Below are 20899 nucleotides of genomic sequence, written 5' to 3' on the forward strand. Positions count from 1 at the left end.
CCAAGTCTTTACCAACAATTCCAATGGAAACATTCTTTGTAGTTAGGTCCTGCTCTGCAGGAAGTGTCTCTTGTAAGGCACGCAGACCATGTTTAACCAGTTCATTCAAACTGCACTCCATAAACCCAGACATATGTCTCTCCAAGTAAGTATGAGCTGATTGAGAATGGGCTCCAATGGACATGGCTCTACAGTCAAAATAGTTGGCAGATGGACAGGTTTGGAAAATGTGAGGGCCAATATCATCATAACCAGCAGTAAGCAGCTCAACACCATATGGTCTCCGGCCATATCATTGTGTTGGTATCTGGGTCTTGCTTCCAATTAGAGATACAAGGCAAGACACAGGAAGTGGTCTATCAAATACAAATCTGGAATCCAAACACTCTTGGCGCATGAAATTACATAACAGTCTAGCATCCGCAGTAAGTCCTGCAACTGAGATACCAATATGGTTGTCAACATGGAGAATTTTTTTCTGATGAGCTGCAAGCTCTGACTGTGCTCTCTTCAATGCAACCAACACTGCATGGGTTTTTGATTTCAGACCAACTGTGGCTGAACCTTGCTTGACAGCTTCCACTGCATGCTCAATTTGATGAATCCTGCCCTGAGGGCTCCAAACAGTGACATCATTGTCATACTGGTTGCGAAACATGGTTCCGGCACGGGTCTGGTTGTGGCAGAGGTGTGGGTTCAGGAGGGTTCTGAGATATAAACTCTTAAGAATGTTTATTTGGCGGGCACCTGGGTGGCTCAGTTGGTTAGGTGACTGCCTTCTGCTCGGGTCGTGATCCTGGAGTCCCAGGATCAATAGTCCCTGCTCAGCGGGGAGTCGGCTTTTCCCTCTGACCCTCCCACCTCTCATGCTCTCTCATTCTCATTTTCTCTCTCTCAAACAAATAAACAAAATCTTAAAAAAAAAAAAAAAAGAATATTTATTTGGTGAAGGAGTGAGATTTCAGTTATTTAAATTAAGTCAGTGTTACCCTACCACTTATTTAGAAGTGGGGCAGATATAAATCGGTTTCAGCATAAAAGAAACAAAACAAAACCACATGACTTCAGAGTAGATCAGAGTACAACTTCAACTGTTCCTACAAATAATTATTTTGAAAACGGTATTTGTATCAACCATGTGGAAAACAGAACCACAGAACTGCATGATAAGCAGCATATAAGTATATTCCTCTTATCTATCAATCCCTTCTCCATATAATAATATACAGGGCCTTTTTATAGGGATACGGGCGGGGGATTATGGCATTTATGCAGTCTCAATGTAAGTATTATACTCCTTAACAAGATCATTGCCTCTCTTTACATAGATTGTGTAACAAGTCAGTCAATTCTTACTTAATATGGCCTTCAGTCTGTCTACCAACAGTCTGGCCATCACAAACTGCCATCTCCACCACTTCCATTTCCTCTGCTGGCCAGCTGCTTTTCCTTAGCTCTACTCAGCAGTAAGGAAAAATGTGAAGAAATTACCACTACTTCCTTTTTTTTTTTTTAAAGATTTTATTTATTTATTTGACAGAGAGAGACACAGTGAGAGAGGGAACACAAGCAGGGGGAGTGGGAGAGGGAGAAGCAGGCTCCCCGCAGAGCAGGGAGCCCGATGCGGGACTCGATCCCAGGACCCCGGGACCATGACCTGAGCCGAAGGCAGTCGCTCAACCAACTGAGCCACCCAGGCGCCCGAAATTACCACTACTTCTAGAAAATGTGTAATAAACACTTGCCACTGTCACTTGTGCTTAATACCTTTCCCATCCCAATAAATCAACACTTCTGTCAACGTTTCTTCAAACATGAAAATTTTACCTTTTGCACACATTTTCTTGAGGACATAACACAAACTAGAATAATTATTTCAAAGAAAAAAGGTTTAAATGCCTAATTAAAGAAAACAGTAACATATTTCATAAATTAGGACTCAGTTTAAATTCTTCCAGACTTTGGAAAAATCACTTAAGTGCTCTGTTTCCTCATTTGAAAACATAAGGTAGTTGGCCTCATATTCATTCAAGTCTCTTTGAATTCTAAATTCATGTGCTCTTTTGTAAATTGGTAGTCAATATTTTAAATGTATTATGATAAGTGAATATTTATTATTAATAAATCAATGCTGTACAGGGTCTTTTCATCTTATAAATATTAAGCACTATATAATGTGGGGTAGATTTTAAGCTTCAGAAATCAGACAAAAGTAGGTATCAATAATTAGAAAAAACTTTGTGGACTTAGAACTTTAAACCAGGATGTTATTTCCAAAAGCAAAGGGAAAACTCTACAGGCTGGGGCAGTAATACAGGTGAAAGTATAATACTAAAGCAAAGGGTGCATGGTAGAAAGATAGGGAAAAAACTGGGACAGGGAAGGATTAGACAAATGAAAAATTTAAAAACAAATCTCTGTTCAGCAATGTACAGAAACCACTGTAGCTCCTTACACATGTATTAGAATGATGCAGTCGTTTAGGCAACTGCATAAAAGCCTATGTACCGACAGAGCACAGTAACTTGGTAACTACTGTACTGCTGAAGAATTTATTTAAATTTTAAGATTTCAAATTAAAGATTTTCAAAAACAAGCCTCAAACAGGCACAAATTTCAACCTACTACATGGGAGGTATGTTAAACACACTATTAAGAAAGTAGAAAATCAACAAATGGTCATCATATTGCAAAATGTGTAAATCACATCCTTCAGTTAAATATCAACACTTGACTACATTTAAAAGTAATTGTTTCTCTACATCAGTAACATATATAACTTTCTACTCTGCAAAATAAAGATAACCTTGATTTATTGGATGTTTTAGTTAATAAAAATTTTGCCTTATATTCTCCTTTTAAAGAGGCAAGTAGCAAAGAAACAAGTGAATATTGTAGACTTTTCCTGCTTTTTTTAGAGACAATTTCTAGACTAGGTCTGTAAAGTCTTTTAGTCAAAGCTGATAGAGAACAACATTTCTGAATCTTTATGCAAAGTGATGCAACTGGAGAAGAGTAGAATGGAGAGAAGGGGAATAGTGGCTTGCAAAAAAGTGTGGGCAAATCTTTGATATCTTATTTGAGACGAATCTCATAGCTAGTTTTTTGGTAGTCTACACATGTACTATACCTCTGTTGTAAATACTTGTTTGGGATGAAGGAGAAAGCAAGCATTAAAGATGGATAGTCCATTCATCCTTCCAAATGCCATTATCTGGGTTAGTAAATATCACCTTACATACTAGTGCTTCTAGGTATAATTTTATTTAAAATGAACTTTTATGCCCCTAAGTGCCTCAATTTTAATGTGAGAAGACTGAAATATAAGAGCTGGAGCTTTTCCAGCAAGAATGTTTTATTATACTGAATCCTCCCTCTCTTTTTTATCTGCCTGGATGTTTTTGGGCATCATATCCTATGTTCACATTATCTTTCTTTGTACAACTAGATATAGTTCTCTTCCTCTTCTTGCTCCTATAGAAAGAGAAGTCTGATTGTACATTCTATTAAGAATATCAAGAATATAAAAAGTTTCTAAATATGACATTTCTAAAGAAAAAAAGGAAACCTGTGGGAACATTACTAAATACAAGTCAAAACAGTATCAAATAGCAGGAAGTTTACACTGAGCTCAATATCTTAAAGTATAAATACAAGAGTTCAATTGAGAAGTCATTTAATTTCTATCATCCTTAATTATAGGTGAAAATACATACAATTCTCTTGATTTACTTGTTACTTTTCTATGCTTTTATTGTAGTTCCCAGCTTTTACAAATGAAAGGAATGACCAGGTTTATGTAGAGTAAGACAACAGAAGGAACTCAAAACGTGTGAACAAACAAATGGAAAATAGCTGAGGTTAAGTATGAATTTCTCCCATTCATAATGTTCTACACAGCTTACTAGGTGATAACCTGCTTAAAAACTCCTCTATGGCTGGCTTCCCTCTGCACTTGTAATAATCTAACTTCTCCACAAGTCCTTAAAGGCCTTGCAGGATCAGGCCTTTGCTTACCTTTCCAAATTTACCTTGATACGCTCTCCTTTCATCACTTATGGTTGTGGTCTCCCTCCCCATCTCCCATTTCCTTGAAAGCATGAAAGTGGTTTCCACTTCAGGGTTTGCACACTCTCTACTGACTTCTCATTATTCCAATCTCAAATGCCCCCTTTTCAGAGAGATCTCATGAACCTCAAATCTAAATTAGGTTATTCTTTTTTTTTTTTTTTTTTTTTAAAGATTTTCTTTATTTGAGGGGAGCCTGGGTGGCTCAGTCAATAAGCGTCTGCCTTTGGCTCAGGTCATGAACCCCAGGGTCCTGGGATCGAGCCCCGCATCGGGCTCCCTGCTCGGAGGGAAGCCTGCTTCTCCCTCTCCCATCCTCCCTGCTGTGCTCTCTCTCTCGCTGTGTCTCTCTGTGTCAAATAAATAAATAAAATCTTAAAAGAAAATTTTTTTTTTCTTTTTTTGAGAGAGAGAGTAGGAGAACACAAGCAGGGAGAGTGGCAGAGGGAGAGGGAGAAGAAGGAGCAGGGAGCCCCATGCCGGGCTTGATCCCAGGACCCCAGGATCATGACCTGAGCCGAAGGCAGACACTTAACCAACTGAGCCACCCAGGCACCCCTAAATTAGGTTATTATTTTTTACAGCTCCCAGTTCTTTTCCTTTACAGTTTAAAACTGTGATCCTTGCCACCCACTCACCTGTGAGCTTACTTGATAAATACCAATTGTCTTTACTACCTATTGTCTTTACTATGTGGTCACTGACCATGTGTTTTTTTAGCACTACATAGGAAGTACCTGATTAATAACAATCTAAGTGAAAGAGATTAAAGAAAAGAAGAACTTACAGTTATACCTAAAGAACTGACAGAATATAAACTGAAATAATGCTAAATATAATCAAAATAGATTTTGTTTTGGATGCCTGGGTGGCTTATTTGGCTAAGCGTCTGCCTTCGGCTCAGGTCATGATCCCAGGGTCTGGGGATCAAGTCCCGCACTGGGCTCCCTGCTCAGCGGGGAGTGTGTTTCTCCCTCTGCCCGCGATTCCCCCTGCTTGTGCTTGTTCTCACTCTCTCTCTGACAAATAAATATAATTAAAAAAAAAAAAAAAGATTTTGTTTTGTCGTTTTGAACCAGGGTTCACAACACTAATGTTTAATTTATGGCTTGAATCTTTTTGGAAACCATAATTACAAATTATATTTCTATTTACACTGCATTCTATGCATTAAAAAAACACCTTCTGATAGATTTAAAATCCTTAAGAGAGGCAGTTAAATAAAGACCATTAAGTTGGGTATAATTACCACAAGTACAAATTAGTAATTAAAGATGTTTTACCTGGTTAATGCCCATTAACTGCAAAATAGCAAATCAATTTCCTGATCATAAAGCAATAACACTATATTTTTATTTGTCAAGTAATACCATGAGTGTCCTTTGACAAGGTTGGAAAATCCTTTATTTAAAGGGTTATTTAATGGTTGGCCAAAAAGAAAAAAAGTTAAATGTTTCCCAACTGAATAATTTGGGAGGCCATTTTAAAGAGCCTAGTACTCATGAATTATTTTGAAGAGATAATTTTTCCTATGGGAAAAAATTGAACGTTCTCTTGTTTGAGGGCTTCTTTTGGGATAAAATGTGTGCCAATGAGAAGGATCTACATCTTGAAGCATTTTTAAGTAGTTCAGGCATTTAAAGATTTATTTATTAAGAGTGAAAGAGAGGAGGGAGGAAGGGCAGAGGAGGAGAAACTCAAGCAGACTCCCGGCTGAGCGCAGCCCAGGACCCTGTGAAAATGGTTCAGGCATTTAAAATAAATGATTTGCTCTTGTAATCCCCAGGTGCAGCATAGTGCAAAGGTAGCAATCAAATGCCCTAACACCACCTTAAAAGAAGCAAATTTGTCTTTGAAGGTGACTTGCTTTGCCATCTAGTTAGGGTAGTCAACTGCCGCTGCGAAGACCTCAGGTGGTGGAGGCCATCCTCACTCAAAAGTAAAGCTATCTAGTGACTGGAATACTCACATGCTAAAAAGTTCTTCCCTTTTCCACCTTTAGCATCAACATCAGGGAATATCAGCAAATGTCTTGCTAACCATCTCCATACCTTCAGGACTTGGGAGAGGAGAACGTTGGCAATAATGGTGGCTATAAGCCTCTGAACTTTGATTTTTTTCTGTATTACTCTCATCGCTTTCCAGTACCATCAAAGTAAGAAGCACAACTTCAGACTTAAAGAACATGGAGCCGAGCTCTGTTTTTCATGTTAGTAGGAACCCTAAAAAATGAGTTACACAAGGGCCCCTGGGTGGCACAGTTGGTTAAGCCATCTGCCTTCGGCTCAGGTCATGATCCCAGGGTCCTGGGATTGAACCCGGCATAGCATAGGGCTCCCTGCTCAGCGGGGAGCCTGTTTAGCCCTCTCCCTCTGCCTGCCCATCCTCTTGCTTGTGCTCTCTTTCTGTCTCTAGCAAATAAATAAAATCTTTAAAAAAAAGAGAAAGAATTACACATGTGCTGATTTAAGATATGCTGTTATAGTTGACTAGGCAATACTTACATTTCTATAAGCAAATAAGTTTATGCACACAGGAGAATATTCCCAAAAACGGACAAGGTAAGGTAGTGAGCAATGGTATAATGTTAGAGCAATTTGATCTCCTGTTTCTAAAAAGACTTGGGGGCATCTGGCTGGTTCGATTGGTGTAGCATGCAACTCTATCTCAGGGTTGTAAATTCAAGCCCCACATTGGGTGTAGACATTACTTAAAAAAAAAAAAAAAAAAAACATTTGGATTTAAAATGGCTTTCAGCAATTGAAAAAATAAACCATAATAAAAAAAACCCACAAGTAGCTAATAAGTTAACAAAAGGAAATAGTTCAGGAATTAATGCTATATGTTTCTCAGAGTTTCTTCAGTTTATCAGTCATTTTATTAATTTCTTAGAGGTTTGGTAATGAGAACCCTCAGAAATCAATTTGCAGCAAAACAAAATATGAGTTTCTAGCAAGGGGGGAAAACAATACTTAGTTTTTTTGAACATAAATGTTTAGCTGTGACAACTGAAGTAACAATGTACTATATTTTTGTGTATAAAATTCTCATTTCAAGAGTCTTTTGGAAAGCATGGTTTGAGGACTGGTACTGGTTGCTGATAAAGTTATTCTTTGGGAAAATGAGAAAAGCTACGGACAAGAGCTTAGTGATTTCAAAGGTCTGCCTTCTATTTGTTTGGACATTATGTCCTTTCTATTTTTTTCTTTTTGTGAAAAAGAAAACACGTAAAAAATTTAAAAAATTGTAATAGGCACTAAGTTTAAAAATATTTTTTGAAGTGATTTCACCGGGCAAAACTTAAATTAGAAGCCTCTTATTGTTTTCCCCCTTTTGGGGGAATTTGGCCCTTAAAAAAAAAGTTTTAGTACTAAGCTCTGGAACTAGACATAAATGCAATCAAATCGCAGCTGAGTTACCTTCTAGATGCGTGGCTTTAGACAACTTACTTCTCTGAGCCTCAATTTTTCGTATCTGTAAACTTTGCAGAGTTGCTAGGAACATTAAATGAGGCAACATCTAAATTCCTGGCATACTAGGTTCAGAAAAAGATGTTCTTTTACTTGGGAACAGGCAGGCACCTATTTGATAGTCTCTTTCTGAACGCTGGAAATCAATTCATTGAATCCTGATTGCCTTTTCACTCCTTTAAAGTCTCCCTCCCTCATGACCAATCCCTCCAACACATATTCTAGATTGTTCCAATGCCTCTAGCATCTTCAGAGGCCCTGCCTAATCAATTATCCTGTTTCCCATATCCTTACAGCCTCTCCTGCTCTACTGGCTCATATTTTCTGTTTATTAAACATATTCAAGACTCTCCTCTTTTAGGGCGCCTGGGTGGCTCAGTTGGTTAAGCGACTGCCTTCGGCTCAGGTCATGATCCTGGAGTCCCGGGATCGAGTCCCGCATCGGGCTCCCTGCTCAGCAGGGAGTCTGCTTCTCCCTCTGACCCTCTTCCCTCTCATGCTCTCTCTCATTCTCTCTGTCTCAAATAAATAAATAAAATCTTAAAAAAAAAAAAAGACTCTCCTCTTTTAAAAAAAGTGGGTGTATTTATATCCAGATTCAAATTATCATCTCTGAGTGTCCTTCAGAAACAAACTTTTTTTTTTTTTTTTAAAGATTTTATTTATTTGACAGAGAGAGACACAGCGAGAGAGGGAACACAAGCAGGGGGAGTGGGAGAGGGAGAAGCAGGCTCCCCGCTGAGCAGGGAGCCTGATGCGGGGCTTGATCCCAGGACCCTGAGATCATGACCTGAGCCGAAGGCAGACGCTTAACGACTGAGCCACCCAGGCGCCCCAGAAACAAACCTTTTTATTCTCATTTCTCACTCTTCCACAAGAGGTCCCAAATGAATTGTGATCTAACGTTTATCATAAAACTGTTGACTCATTTAAGATTACCAATAACCTCTTAAAATTTCAAAGTGCAGGGGCACCTGGGTGGCTCAGTAGGTTAAACGTCTGCTTTCAGCTCAGGTCATGATCCCAGAATCCTGGGATCGAGCCCTGAGTCGGGCTCCCCGCTCAGCTGGTGGTCTGCTTCTCCCTCTCCTTCTGCCCCTCACCCTACTCATGCATGCGCTCTTGAGCACCCTCTCTCTCCCTAATAGACAGATAAAATCTTAAAAAAATTTTTTTCCCAAAGTGCACTGGGTACTTAGTCTTCAATTTACACAATTACTTTGTGGCATTAAACACCACTGTCCTTTCCTTCCTTCTTGAAACTAACTTCCAATCTTGGTTTTTCTGGTGACCTCTTCAAAGGTTTTATTATTACTTTTACAGACTGACCTTTTGTCTTCCTCTTTTGTTTAACTCACCTAAACCCATGGATTTAACTACTACTTCCCTCTTTTGTTTTCCAGTCTTTTGATCTCAACTGTACCCATAGCTTTAACTACCTCTTACATACTAACAAGGCCTAAATCTAAAAACTTAAATCTCTAGCACAGACTTCTCCCCTAAGCTACAGACCCTATCTCCATCTGTATTCCCACTCTCCTCCCTTTTCCTCTTTATTCCTCTCAATCAAGCCCTGTCTCCTATGTAGCCCTCTCCACTCCCTCAGCCACATCTTTGCTCAACCACTTTTTATTTAACATTATAAACCACTCACTAATATCTATCACTCTTCTAATCCACACTCTACACTGCTGCCAGGTGATGTCACTTTCCCATTTAAATCTTTCAATGGGCCTTACCGTCCCCTTGAATAAATTAAATACTTCAGTATGTCATACATGATCCCCTCACCCTCTCTGCTTCCCAGTCTCTAGCCTTATTTCTGAGCACTTCCCCATTCATTCATTCTACTGAACATACTATTCTTCAATGAGAGACCTATTCTTTCTTCCCTCTATGCCTTTGTGCATTCTGTTCCTTCTCCATTGGTTAAATTCCCTCCCCAACTCAATCACTTCTTCTACAAATAAATTAAACAACTTTTACTATTTTTTTAAGCCCTTTATTTAAGTTTTACTTCTTTCTGTACGAGAAAAAATCTCCCTGAAGAATGCTCATGCTGACAGATTTTCTCTCTTCAATGAAACTTTTTTTAAATATCAAATCATGAAGCAAAATGTCTTCCTTATGAATTCTAACAAAAAAAATTGAAAAAAATTACCCTAGATGATTTATCTGCATGTCCTTAATGTATAATTTTAAGAAGTTCCCCTCACTCTTACTAACTTTACTGCCCTAAATCTTTATTAATACAAGTGTCGTTAAGGTCTTTTAAAAAGCTCTGAACAAAATGTAACCCAGTGTTTCAGTTAAAAGCTTACCAAAACCAGTTACCGAATAGCATTATTTTCTTGGTAATAACTGATGTGCAAAGAATAATTTTTACTGGGGCGCCTGGGTGGCTCAGTCGTTAAGTGCCTGCCTTCATCTCAGGTCATGATCCCAGGGTCCTGGGATCGAGCCTCGCATCAGGCTCCCTGCTCAGCGGGAAGCCTGCTTCTCCCTCTCCCACTCCCCCTGCTTGTGTTCCTGCTCTCACTATCTCTCTCTGTCAAATAAATAAAATCTTAAAAAAAAAAAGAATAATTTTTACTTTTGGGGTTGGGATTGGCTAAGCTAGAAAGTAAAAAATTAAAATATCTAGGTCACACTTCGTAGATGGCATGTTTGGGAAAAGTTTATTAAGGGATTATTTCAATTGATTTTTAATTTTATTTATTTTTTTAAAGATTTTATTTATTTATTTATTTGAGAGAGAGATAGAGATAGGGACAGAGAGCACAAGCTGGGAGGAGAGGGAGAAGCAGGCTCCCTGCTGGGCAGGGAGCTGGATGCGGGACTCTATCCCAGGACCCCGGGACCATGACCTGAGTCGGGACCATGACCTGAGTCGAAGGCAGCTGCTTAACCGACTGAGCCACCCAGGGGCCCCTCAATTGATTTTAATTTTAAAAACACATTTAAGAACAATCTAAATTCAGAAGCCAAACAAGTTTACTGCAATTGATAAAATGATAATGTCTTCTATTTTTGTTCCTGGAGGCACTCTTGCTCTACTTTGGGTTTGTTGAGGTTATAACGCAGATTTGCTTACACCAAGTTAATGAGGTTATTTCAACCCTCTTTTTTTCTTTACCCTGACCTACACTAAGCATATACTTATTTTCTTAATCCTATTCTTCTAATGTGACTACATCTTAAAAATAAATGTTTAATAATCCAAGACAACCATAACGTTTGAATTTCTTCAGCAGTATGTATTTTTAAAAGTGAAGACCTCTAACACTATTGCCAATTCTAATACTACCTCCTTAGATACTATGAGAAGCTTCATGGGGGAAAACGGAAAATAAAGTCGTAACTAAAATATTATTTGTGTCACAATGATTTTTGGAAGGCCACACAATCTAACAATATAACATAAGCTACATGTCTTTGCTTTTATACTTTAGAAAGTAAATTTTAGCAGTATTGCAGAAAGGGAAAAAAAAGGAGCACAGGGAAAAATATAGCCAAATGTAATCAGATTTCATCCAAATTCTCCTTGACTTTCTGTGTCACTTTATACCATTTAGCAGCTTCAATTCATTCCAAGTGCAAGATGATACATATCCACTGCCTCCATAAGAAAGATGGTGTATAGTCATCAGTGAGGTAATGCCTGTAATATATTTTGAAGCTCTAGCACAAAGACACCTTAAAAACAAAACACTTTCTCAACAAATCTGAGGATTTTCACATTAAAAAGAAAGGGTGAAAGACAGTTTACAAATGAATCTGTTAATAAAATATAACACTGACTGGTTCTTTTCATTAGTATTTCAGAAGAGGTGGGATAAAACTTATCAACTGGTGACATAGATAATTACACTGTGATAAACGCTATGAAAATACAGAGTGCCACATGAGAACTAGGTGGGGGTAGGAGGTGTTTTCACTTGTTATCTCCTTTAATCTTAATAATACTTTTCTCAGGTTACCATCCTTTAATACTTCAGGAAATCAAGGCTTCAGGTTTCTCAGTTAATTTGTCCAAGTTCACACAATTTATTAAATGAGAGAGCAAGGGATACACGTTTAACTTAAAGACTATGTCAACTCTTTCAAGACTTTGTTAGTATCTGCATGGCTGGTGTCTTCGATGCTCATTCTCCCTTTCTCAGTGACGTTTACCCTAACCACACTACTTGATAGGTCAAACTGCCTCCTTTGATTCCCTCCTACCCTTCACTACTTTTTCTTTTTTTTAAATTTATTTATTCATGACAGAGAGAGAGAGAGAGAGAGAGGCAGAGGGAGAAGCAGGCTCCCAAGGAGCAGGGAGCCCGATGCGGGACTCGATCCCAGGACCCTGAGATCATGACCTGAGCCGAAGGCAGACGCTTAACCATCTGAGCCACCCAGGCGCCCCACTACTTTTTCTTTAGAAGTATTGATCACTTTCTAAATATTAGATATTTTTAAAATTTTGCATATTGTCTGTGGTCCTCTGCTAGGTGGCAAGCTCTAGGAAACTAGGGATCTTTGTTTACAGATGTACCCCCCCAAAAATCTAAAATAGTAACTGACACAAAGTCAACACTGACCCAATTTTCCTTTACCACTTTTCACCTTTAACTGTATGCATAAAGAACTTGTGTAACCATTCTCCCTTTTAATTCTAGGGAAAACAAAACAGAACCTATTTCTGAGACAAATTAACATCAAAGTAATATCTGAATTTAGTCTAAAACTGTTTAAAAATTAGGGTCATAATAACCATTAAAAAATTCTAGCCAGAATAAAAAGTGATGAAGACACATGTTAAACAAACCGAAATGTGAAGGATGCAAATGACTATGAAAGATCAATACTTAATACAACTTCAGGATAGAAAAGACTTCCTTTAAAGAGAAAAAGCCAAAATACATTTGACCAGGAGCACCTGGCTAGCTCAGTCAGTAGAGCACGTGACTCTTGATCTTGGGGTTATGAGTTCAAGCCCCACCTGGGTGTAGAGATTACTTAAATCTTAAAAAAAAAAGAGAAAAAAATATATTTGACTTTAAAACTAAGAACTTTAAGTCATAAAAAGACATCATATTTAAAGTGAAAAGACATGCTAAAGACTAGAAGATATTTGTAAAAGCTACCAAGCATGGCTATCCAGAATACATAAAAAGCATTTACAAATCAGTAAGAGAAACAATCTCATTAAAACAACAACAACAACAAATAAGCAATTCACAGAAAAGGAACATGAATGCCCAGAAATATAAATCTAAGTGTTCTCAACTACAAGACTAACTGGGGACATGCAAATAAAAATTCCAATGAGGTACCACACTTCACATACTCCTCAGCATGGCAAGCCTTAAGAAGTCTAACAAAGTATTTGAAAGGTGGGAAAATAGATCTCCTCATCCATTACTGAAACACTTGAGAGTAAATAAGCACAGGTATTTATAAACAGGACTTAACACAAAGTATATTTGTATTGATTTTTTTTTTTAAGATTTCGTTTTTATTCATTGGAGAGAGAGACACAGACAGAGCATAAGCAGGGGGAGAGGTAGAGGGAGAGGGAGAAGCAGACTCCCTGCTGAGCAGGGAGCACGATGAGGGACTCAATCCCCACCTGAGCCGAAGGCAGACGCTTAACCGACTGAGCCACCCAGGCACCCTGTATTGCTTTAATATAGATGAAGATTTTAAAGAACGCAACCACTGTGTAAAGAGAGAAGACTGCATTTCTTTTTTTTGTCCAAACTTTACTGAAAATAGTTTATTTCAGAAACTCATTTATCAACAACAGTGCCACCATCGGTGTCTGAACAGCCAATTCAATACACCTGTTTTAATTTGCAACAATAGGGGTGCCTGAGGGCTCAGTGGGGTAAGCGTCTGCCTTTGGCTTAGATCATGATCTCGGGGTCCTGGGATCTAGCCTGCTCAGCAGGAAGTCGGCTTCTCCCTCTCCTGCACAACTCCCCCCAACTTGTGCGTGTGCACTCTTGCACTCTCTCTCTAATGAATACATAAGATCTTAAATAATAATAATAATTTGCATCAGTAGCTTACCCTATTCATGGTGATATTAAACACTGGTGCAAAGTATTTGACTTCTGTTTCTTCCAGCAGTGCTTCTTGGATTTTAATGTGCACACAAATCACCTGGGAGTCTTCTTAAAATTCAGCATGAGTTAGTAGGGCAGGTCCTGAGATTCTGATTTCTAACAAGCTCCCTGAATTCTGATTTTACTAGTCTACTATCACACTTAGCAAGATTAGAGTGTGGTTTGGTCTGAGCATCTACACAGTGAAATATATTACTGTCATAAGTTCTTATATTTTAGTAAGAGCATTACTTTAAAATACAATGTAAATTTAAGTTTTAATTTTATTTGAATTTCATTTTAGGGCAGAATTGGAAAAGTTATAAAATGCTTCTATAAAAATGGGATATAGGCTCAAGAACCACTGCCCTAGAGGAAGTCTTGCACATGTACCTAAGTAAACATATACAAGAATATTCCCCACAGTGTTTTAATAAGCAACTGGAAAAAACTAAAATGATCAACAGAAATCTGATAGTCACATAATGGAACACATACCATTATCGCAGTAAAAATAAACTAGAATTACCTGAATAAACATAGATAAATCTTGGCAAATAGAGTTTAATTTAGAAAGCAGGCTACAGATACAAACATACTTAAATAATCTTAAAATAATCAAAGAAAAACTATATAATGTTCAAGGACATAAAGGCATGTAGTTAGGTATAAACACATGGATAGGAAGGATGCAGTCTATTTTTTTGGTTAGTGGCTGGGAGTAGGGGAAGAGGAAGTAGGATTTCAGAGGGGTTTTCGAAGTAAAGGAAGCTTCATTTTGTTTTGTAGTTTTATTTCTTCAATTGAGTAATGGGTGCATGAATATTCATTATATTGTATGTTGCCAATACTTATATTGTTCTCATTTCATCTGAATTGGCAAAAACTGTTGGGTCCAAACAGCTGTTTGGAAAACACTGCTCCAAAGCAAAGGATTCAGGGCTAGAAGTCCGAAAACCCAGGTTCTGCTTCTTACAAATTATGTAGCTTTAGGCAATTCAAAGAATTAACTTCTCTGGGCTTTATTTTATCTGTAAAAATGTCATAAAACATCACTTTTCCTCCCCAACTCACAAGGCTAGGGTTGAGAGGCATAATATACGGCAATACATATATGACAATTTGTTAACAGGGTAGGAAAGGTAGAAGTAAGTTTTGAGAATTAAGAACAAAAACTTGGATATACTAGAAATAAAATCTACCAGTAAAGAAACCAACCAAGCCAATTCGTCACTCTCTATTTTCTCATCATCACTGATTCTAAGGATATTGACACAAATCTTAACATGGAGGAAATTCTGAGTTATCAATTCTTAGATGATGGCACACAGGATAGGCATTCTCCCTATTATAACTATATTTCCTTAGGCTAATTCTTCACCAAAGAATTGAAATTCATAATACCAAAATAAGAGATGTGCATCGAAAAGTACTCTTATTAATAAACTAAATCAATGTCACATAATCAAAGTAACTGTTGGTTCTCACTGCCCTTTCTATAAAATGTGCAGGTAACACATTTTATTGGCCCTATATTACAGATGGAGAAACTGACTCAGATTGCTTGAGTTTGTAGACCAATTCAGTGACAGAACTTGGGACACTAATTGCTTAGTTGTTCTGTGCTCATAAAGTTATCAAAGACATTATTTTGCCATGATGTTTTATGATAATTTTGTTTGTCACAGGAAACAAATTCTTTGTCAGATATCATTTCATACATATTTCAAAATGGGCAAAGATACTCAAGGAAACAAGCCACTTACCAACTACAGTCCTGCACAGCACGGGACAAAATTAAAACTGCCTAGCCTGCTAAAAATCTAATCCTATCCTTCCCAATTAACCTTATTAATACTAGAGCAGGAGAAAAGAGAGGTCAAAATATTGAGGTGAGGGTGCTATTCATTTGCTCACGGACCTCAAATAATACAGCAATTACCGCACAACAGGCATTTTATTTCTTTTATTAAGTTGAAACATGGCTATCTCTCCTGTTCTTTAAGCCACCACCTCTACTCTCACAAAAATTAACCAACTAGAGTTGGGCAGTCCCTAGTAAGAACACTGGTAATTATGATTATTAAAATCTTGGTTACGATTAGATACTAGATATGTTACACAAATGAGTTTATGCCATCAAAATATGAAGAGACAAACTATGGAGAAAAGTTCATTTTACTGTAACTTTTCTTGTTAATGTAAACAGATACACGCTATTACAACATGTACCTGACTTTTTACTCAGGCTCATTAGGCAGTTCCAAATGCTGACACAAGATCTCCAAAATTCTTTTTATGTATTGGAGCCTTAAAAAAAAAAAAAATCAATGAATCATCTTGCAGATGAGGTATTATATGCATATATATTACGAAATATATTAAACAGAAAACACCTTTCCATAAACAGCCAAAATTTAAAGGTCACCCTCTCTGTATTCCGTTATTCATCTTTTTGCTTATCAAGCCCACCTCACGTAGACTTCTATCAAAGCATCGTTTAAAAAAAAAAACAACCAAAAACTGTGTCTGGCATTGGCAGAAATCTCCCCAAGGATCAAAGCTCTGAACTTTTTTTTTTTTAAACAAAAAGCGGAGGTTAAACTCACTTTTCTTTGGCGGGGCGGGGGGGGGGCTTCACAACGATACATTCGAACTCGACAGAACTTTCGTTTCAGGGTTAAAAAAAATTTCCAAACAAAACCTCTCATTTTCCAACTCAAAAGCAGTTACCGAGGAGCCCAATCTAGGGTTCGGAAACAGGTTAAGATTCAAATTGAGCCACCCAGAGAAAAAGAACCCTAAGACGGCCCTCCGGGAACACAAATCATCGAGAACGGGGCCGATTCGATCTCAGATCGAGGCTGGCACACACGAGGACATTCAGGAGAAAGCTTTCGGGCATCGCCAACCCCACAGGGAGCCAGGGAGGAGAATGTGAAGCTGACCCCATCTTTCTGTCCACGGGGAGAAAAGCAAAACAAGTGAAACGAGACCCTTCTGCGCCAGGAGGACCTAAGACCTTTCTCAGTCCGGCTTTCCGTCTCTCTCCCGTCCCCAGACTCCCGTAGCCCTCGCTCGCAGGGACTCTCCTACCTCTCCCCTTCACGGAACCACCAGAGAAACCAAAACCAGACCGGATCCGAAGCGGCTTCCCCGCCTTTCGCCGCCGCCGAGAGGGATCCCGGTCGCCAACAACAAAGACGCCTCCCGTTCCCCTCCCCCTTCCCGGCCCGGGTTCGTCCCTCCCGCGCTGCGGCTCCGGGCCTACCGCCCCCTCCCCGAGCCCGGCCGCAGCGCCTGGCCCGCCGCGGCCCCACGCACCTGCACCTCAGGGGCCGCGGCCAAGGTGTCGGGAAGAAAGGGCCGGGAGATAGCCTCTGCCGACGCGCTGTCCTCCACAAGGTGCGACCCACGTTGCTGCTGCCGCCGCCGCCGGACTCTCCCGGCCTGCGGGCGGGCGCGGCCGAGGAGGGGGGACGAGGGCTGCAGCCCCCTGCGCCGGGACGAGGAAGGACGGCGGCGCCCGAGGGGGCCGGCTCGCGCTCTCGAGTCTCGCCTCGCGCCGGCCCTGCTCCTCCACACGGGCTCGCGTTCTGCTGACTAACGGCCCCGGCGCGAGGCTCTGGAGCGGCCGCCGCTGTCGGCTGCTCTCGGGCCTCACGTCCCGCGCGGCCGTGGTCGCAGCCGCCGCCGCCGCCACCTCCCTTTCTGGCACTGCAGACACCACCCAGACCCAGCCAGGTCTTTCTTCTCTTTAACCTTCCTTTCTTTGCTCCTCCTCAGCCTGCCACCGCGGGGCTAGCTCTGGTGGCGGGAGGAAGGCTGGAGGGGAACCGAGGGGGCGAGCAAAATCCTCGCTAAGGCAGGAGTTGGTCACTGACTGGAGGAAGATGCCAAGCTGACCCGGGCTCCAGCCTGCGAGCGGGCCGGGGGAGGGACGCAGCGCAGCTTAGCCGGACTTCAACCAATCACAAGACGCCCAGCGGAGTCGGGAGCCTGGAGAGGCTGAGCTGGGTCGGCAGGAGGCGGGGATTGCGGAAAAGAAGAACCAATCAAAGCAAAGGCTCCTGCCTCTCCGCCTTGATGGACTGCCACGTTCGGACCAATGGGGGAATTCTCGCTTCGAAGGAAGCGGGATTTAGACGCCGGGATTGAGAGAGAGGCTGCGCGGAGGGGGATGAGTCGAGACTGGGCCGCGTGGAAGAACATTGAGGGTTTTGACTGACCAGAGGGAGTCCTTTGACCTCCGCGATGAGTCACGTGGGCTGACGGGGGCGGGGGCGGAAAGGCTGGATAAGTTCCTTCCGGGTCAGTGACAGAAGCGGGGACTCCGTGGGATAGTTCCTGCCGTGTTGGTTTTCCTCGCGTCTTCCTTGTACCAGCGCGAGGTGATTGTGGTTTCTACGATGAGCTCCCAGAAAGGGAACGTGGCTCGTTCCAGGCCTCAGAGGCACCAGAATACGTTTAGCTTCAAAAATGACAAGTTTGATAAGAGTGTTCAGACCAAGGTAGGAACCTGCCTGTTGCACCAAATCTGACTCTAGGAAGGAATGGTTCAGTGAAGGGGAGAGGAAATGAGAGGAGTTGGGAGAGAGCGATTGTGGACCGCAGCCCAGAGTTAGTTTTGGCTGCAATGCAACCTTTTCTAAAATGATATTCCCACGCCCTTTCTTTGACCTGGACGTGTTATCTCCTCATAAATATATTTGGCGGTCAACATTTAACCAATTACATAGAGTGAACGGGACCCTCATCAAAACCTAAAATGCAAATGGAGAACTGAGCTGTTGAACGGTTCCCATCTGGATCACGTATTTGCAGTAGGAAACGAGGATTATGGCACGAGTGTCTCTCAAAGTTTGCACCAAGTTTATGCAGCCACTATTTCTTTGTGGGAACTACAAGCCCATAGGTTTGTAGGGAGGATGTGAAGGATTAAGAGCTCTTAGCCCCAGTGTCCTCACCAACATAACTGTCTCTTTTGTAAGATTGTTTTGAGGATCAAATTATTTGGCTAATGTAAAAATTCTTGTTTTGTTGGTTATAAGTCATTTACTTCTTTAGGAGGGTTTCTGTGACCTGGACGAAAAGTCAGACTTTTGTTGTGAGGCTGAACTAAATGACGTATGCTTTGGTCTGGATCGTAATTGTCCATTAGGTGATTAATTTCTCAACATTGAATAAGAAAGGAAAGTAAACTGTTTATGGTAATTTGTGATCTTTTTTTTTCTGTCTTCACTTACCTTCTAAATATTTAATGAGCACCCTCCATGTACAAAACCCTATGTTCCTGTGTTTGCAGTGTTAAGAAGAGTAGAGCTTATATTCTTTTGGGTCATTGGATAACAAGCAGGCACAGAGAGACATAATTACAAATTACGATAAACTCGAAGTGCAAGATAGCTCAGTGAGGAAGGGTAAGGAGGGATATTTTCAACTGGGTGCTCAGAGGACCTCTCCTTTCCCTTATTTAGGCTCACATTCAGAAAGAAAACCTGCAGCAGCATTTGGGAAGACTTTCCCACGTTTGTGCTCATTAATAGGTAAACCAGGATAAAAAGCTGTGCTATTCCAAATAGATGCCTGTCTTGTCCTGTATTTTTTTTTTTTAAGATTTTTAATTTATTTATTTGAGAGAGAGAGAATGAGAGAGAGAGCACATGAGAGGGGGGAGGGTCAGAGGGAGAAGCAGACTCCCCGCCGAGCAGGGAGCCCGATGCGGGACTCGATCCAGGGACTCCGGGATCATGACCTGAGCCGAAGGCAGTCGCCCAACCAACTGAGCCACCCAGGCGCCCTTGTCCTGTATTTTTGCTCTGAGCTTTTGCACAAGCATTTAATTCTGATTGGTTTTCATCAGATGGTAAAAAGCAGTTTTAATAAATGTTTAGCTACAATGTAGCTTCCTCTACCTCTTGTAGTTGTAAGTATAAGACTTCTTGAACTTGTACTTCTTGTACTTTTCATTGTTCATTTTCTTGGTGTTCTCTAACAACCATGTCATTACCCTCTGAAATCTTTTCATGAATCTCAAATTCATTCACAAAGTTTCATTTTATAACTTTTATCATCAGTTTCTTTGCATCTTTTAAATCCTGAGGTAGTCTCATTTGTCCATTGGTAGAATGAGCAGGGGTTTTGTTATTGGAGAATCTGACCAAAACAGCAAGAAATATTTTACTGAGGAAGATCAGGTTGATCATCTTTCTAATGGAGGAGTAATAATTGGCTCTGTTCATAGCAAATTCTTGAACCAGCTATGTGCAGCTATCTAAAGCCAAGATTTTGTCTGACCCCATCTTCATTCCTATGCTTTATACCAGAAAGCTGTTTGATTCAGTGCCATCCAACAAAGGAGTGGTGAGAGTGCATGGTTCTCTAACTCTCCTTAAAAGACTGTAGTGACAATTGCCTATTTGTACCTCATGAGTTTGTGGGAGTCCTGCATGATAGTATCCCTTTTCTGCCAACCAGTTGGATAATGATAGATGTTCTGTTGGGAAGTTTGTCTAAGTAAAGCACCCATTCTCAAAAGGACACAGGTGATAGCTGTCTTCATATGTTTGAATATACTCCAGAAGAAGAGAAGCTTATTCTGTAGCCTTCCAAATGGCTAAACTTGAACCAAAAGGTTAAAGTTACAGAGAGATTTCAGTTGAATATAAGGGAGTTGTCTAATAGAAGCATGCACTAGGATTTTGTAACCTCCCTTTCCCTGGGGTTATTTAAAAGAGGCCTCCATGGCCATTGGCCTGCAGTGTCCTCTCATGACTTGTCGAGATGGAATAGGTTTAAATCTCTTCTAGTGGTTTAGTTCTAAAATGTTGTTTGTTTCAAGGCTGCCTTGTGTCCCTTTCTGGAAAGGCAGTGATGTGTAATTAAAAGAACATTGGCCTAAGAAAAAAGATCCACGTTAGCCTCAGTTCTGTTGTTTATTTTGCTTTGTTATGTTAGGCAGTTTACCTCTAGCTTTTAATTTACAATACGGGGTTACTGCTATCTCTTGTCCTATTTACTTCTCAAGATTGCTATAGGGATCATTACAAAAATATCTTTGAGAAATAGTCATACAAATATGAACTGAGCCTAAAGCGTATGGTAATTTATATAGACTTGCAGTTGCTCAAAGCAATTAATTAAAAAGAATTGTGTACTTCTTGGAGAATATTGAAAATAGAGAAATGTATAAAGTGAAAGTACCTTTTCCCAGTCCTATCCCTCTTCAAATGTAGTCACTGTTAACAATTTTTTTTTTGTTAACAA

The 20899-nt window shown here is 40.2% G+C and overlaps 2 protein-coding genes and 1 pseudogene across 4 annotated transcripts in view; 1 reads left to right on the forward strand and 2 right to left on the reverse strand.

Moving 5' to 3' along the window:
- Positions 1 to 17050, reverse strand: part of ABHD17B (abhydrolase domain containing 17B, depalmitoylase) — a 50783-nt gene extending 33733 nt beyond the window's left edge. Inside the window, exon 1 of one of the 2 annotated variants that reach the window (XM_021694311.1) lies at positions 16958 to 17050. The gene's annotated coding sequence lies outside the window, so the exon portion shown is untranslated. The remainder of the gene's footprint in view (positions 1 to 16957) is intronic. The other variant, XM_021694312.1, reaches the window with a different exon arrangement.
- Positions 2 to 658, reverse strand: LOC110584287 (annotated as a pseudogene).
- A 915-nt stretch (positions 17051 to 17965) lies between the features above and the next one.
- The window catches only part of C13H9orf85 (chromosome 13 C9orf85 homolog), a 72089-nt gene continuing 69155 nt past the window's right edge, over positions 17966 to 20899 (forward strand). Inside the window, exon 1 of one of the 2 annotated variants that reach the window (XM_021694425.1) lies at positions 17966 to 18144. In XM_021694425.1, the coding sequence (XP_021550100.1) occupies positions 18043 to 18144 (102 nt within the window). In that variant the 5' untranslated portion in view covers positions 17966 to 18042. The remainder of the gene's footprint in view (positions 18145 to 20899) is intronic. The other variant, XR_002480575.2, reaches the window with a different exon arrangement.

The sequence above is a fragment of the Neomonachus schauinslandi genome, chromosome 13 (genome assembly GCF_002201575.2).
Source record: "Neomonachus schauinslandi chromosome 13, ASM220157v2, whole genome shotgun sequence".
In the NCBI taxonomy this organism is placed as follows: Eukaryota; Metazoa; Chordata; class Mammalia; order Carnivora; family Phocidae; genus Neomonachus; species Neomonachus schauinslandi.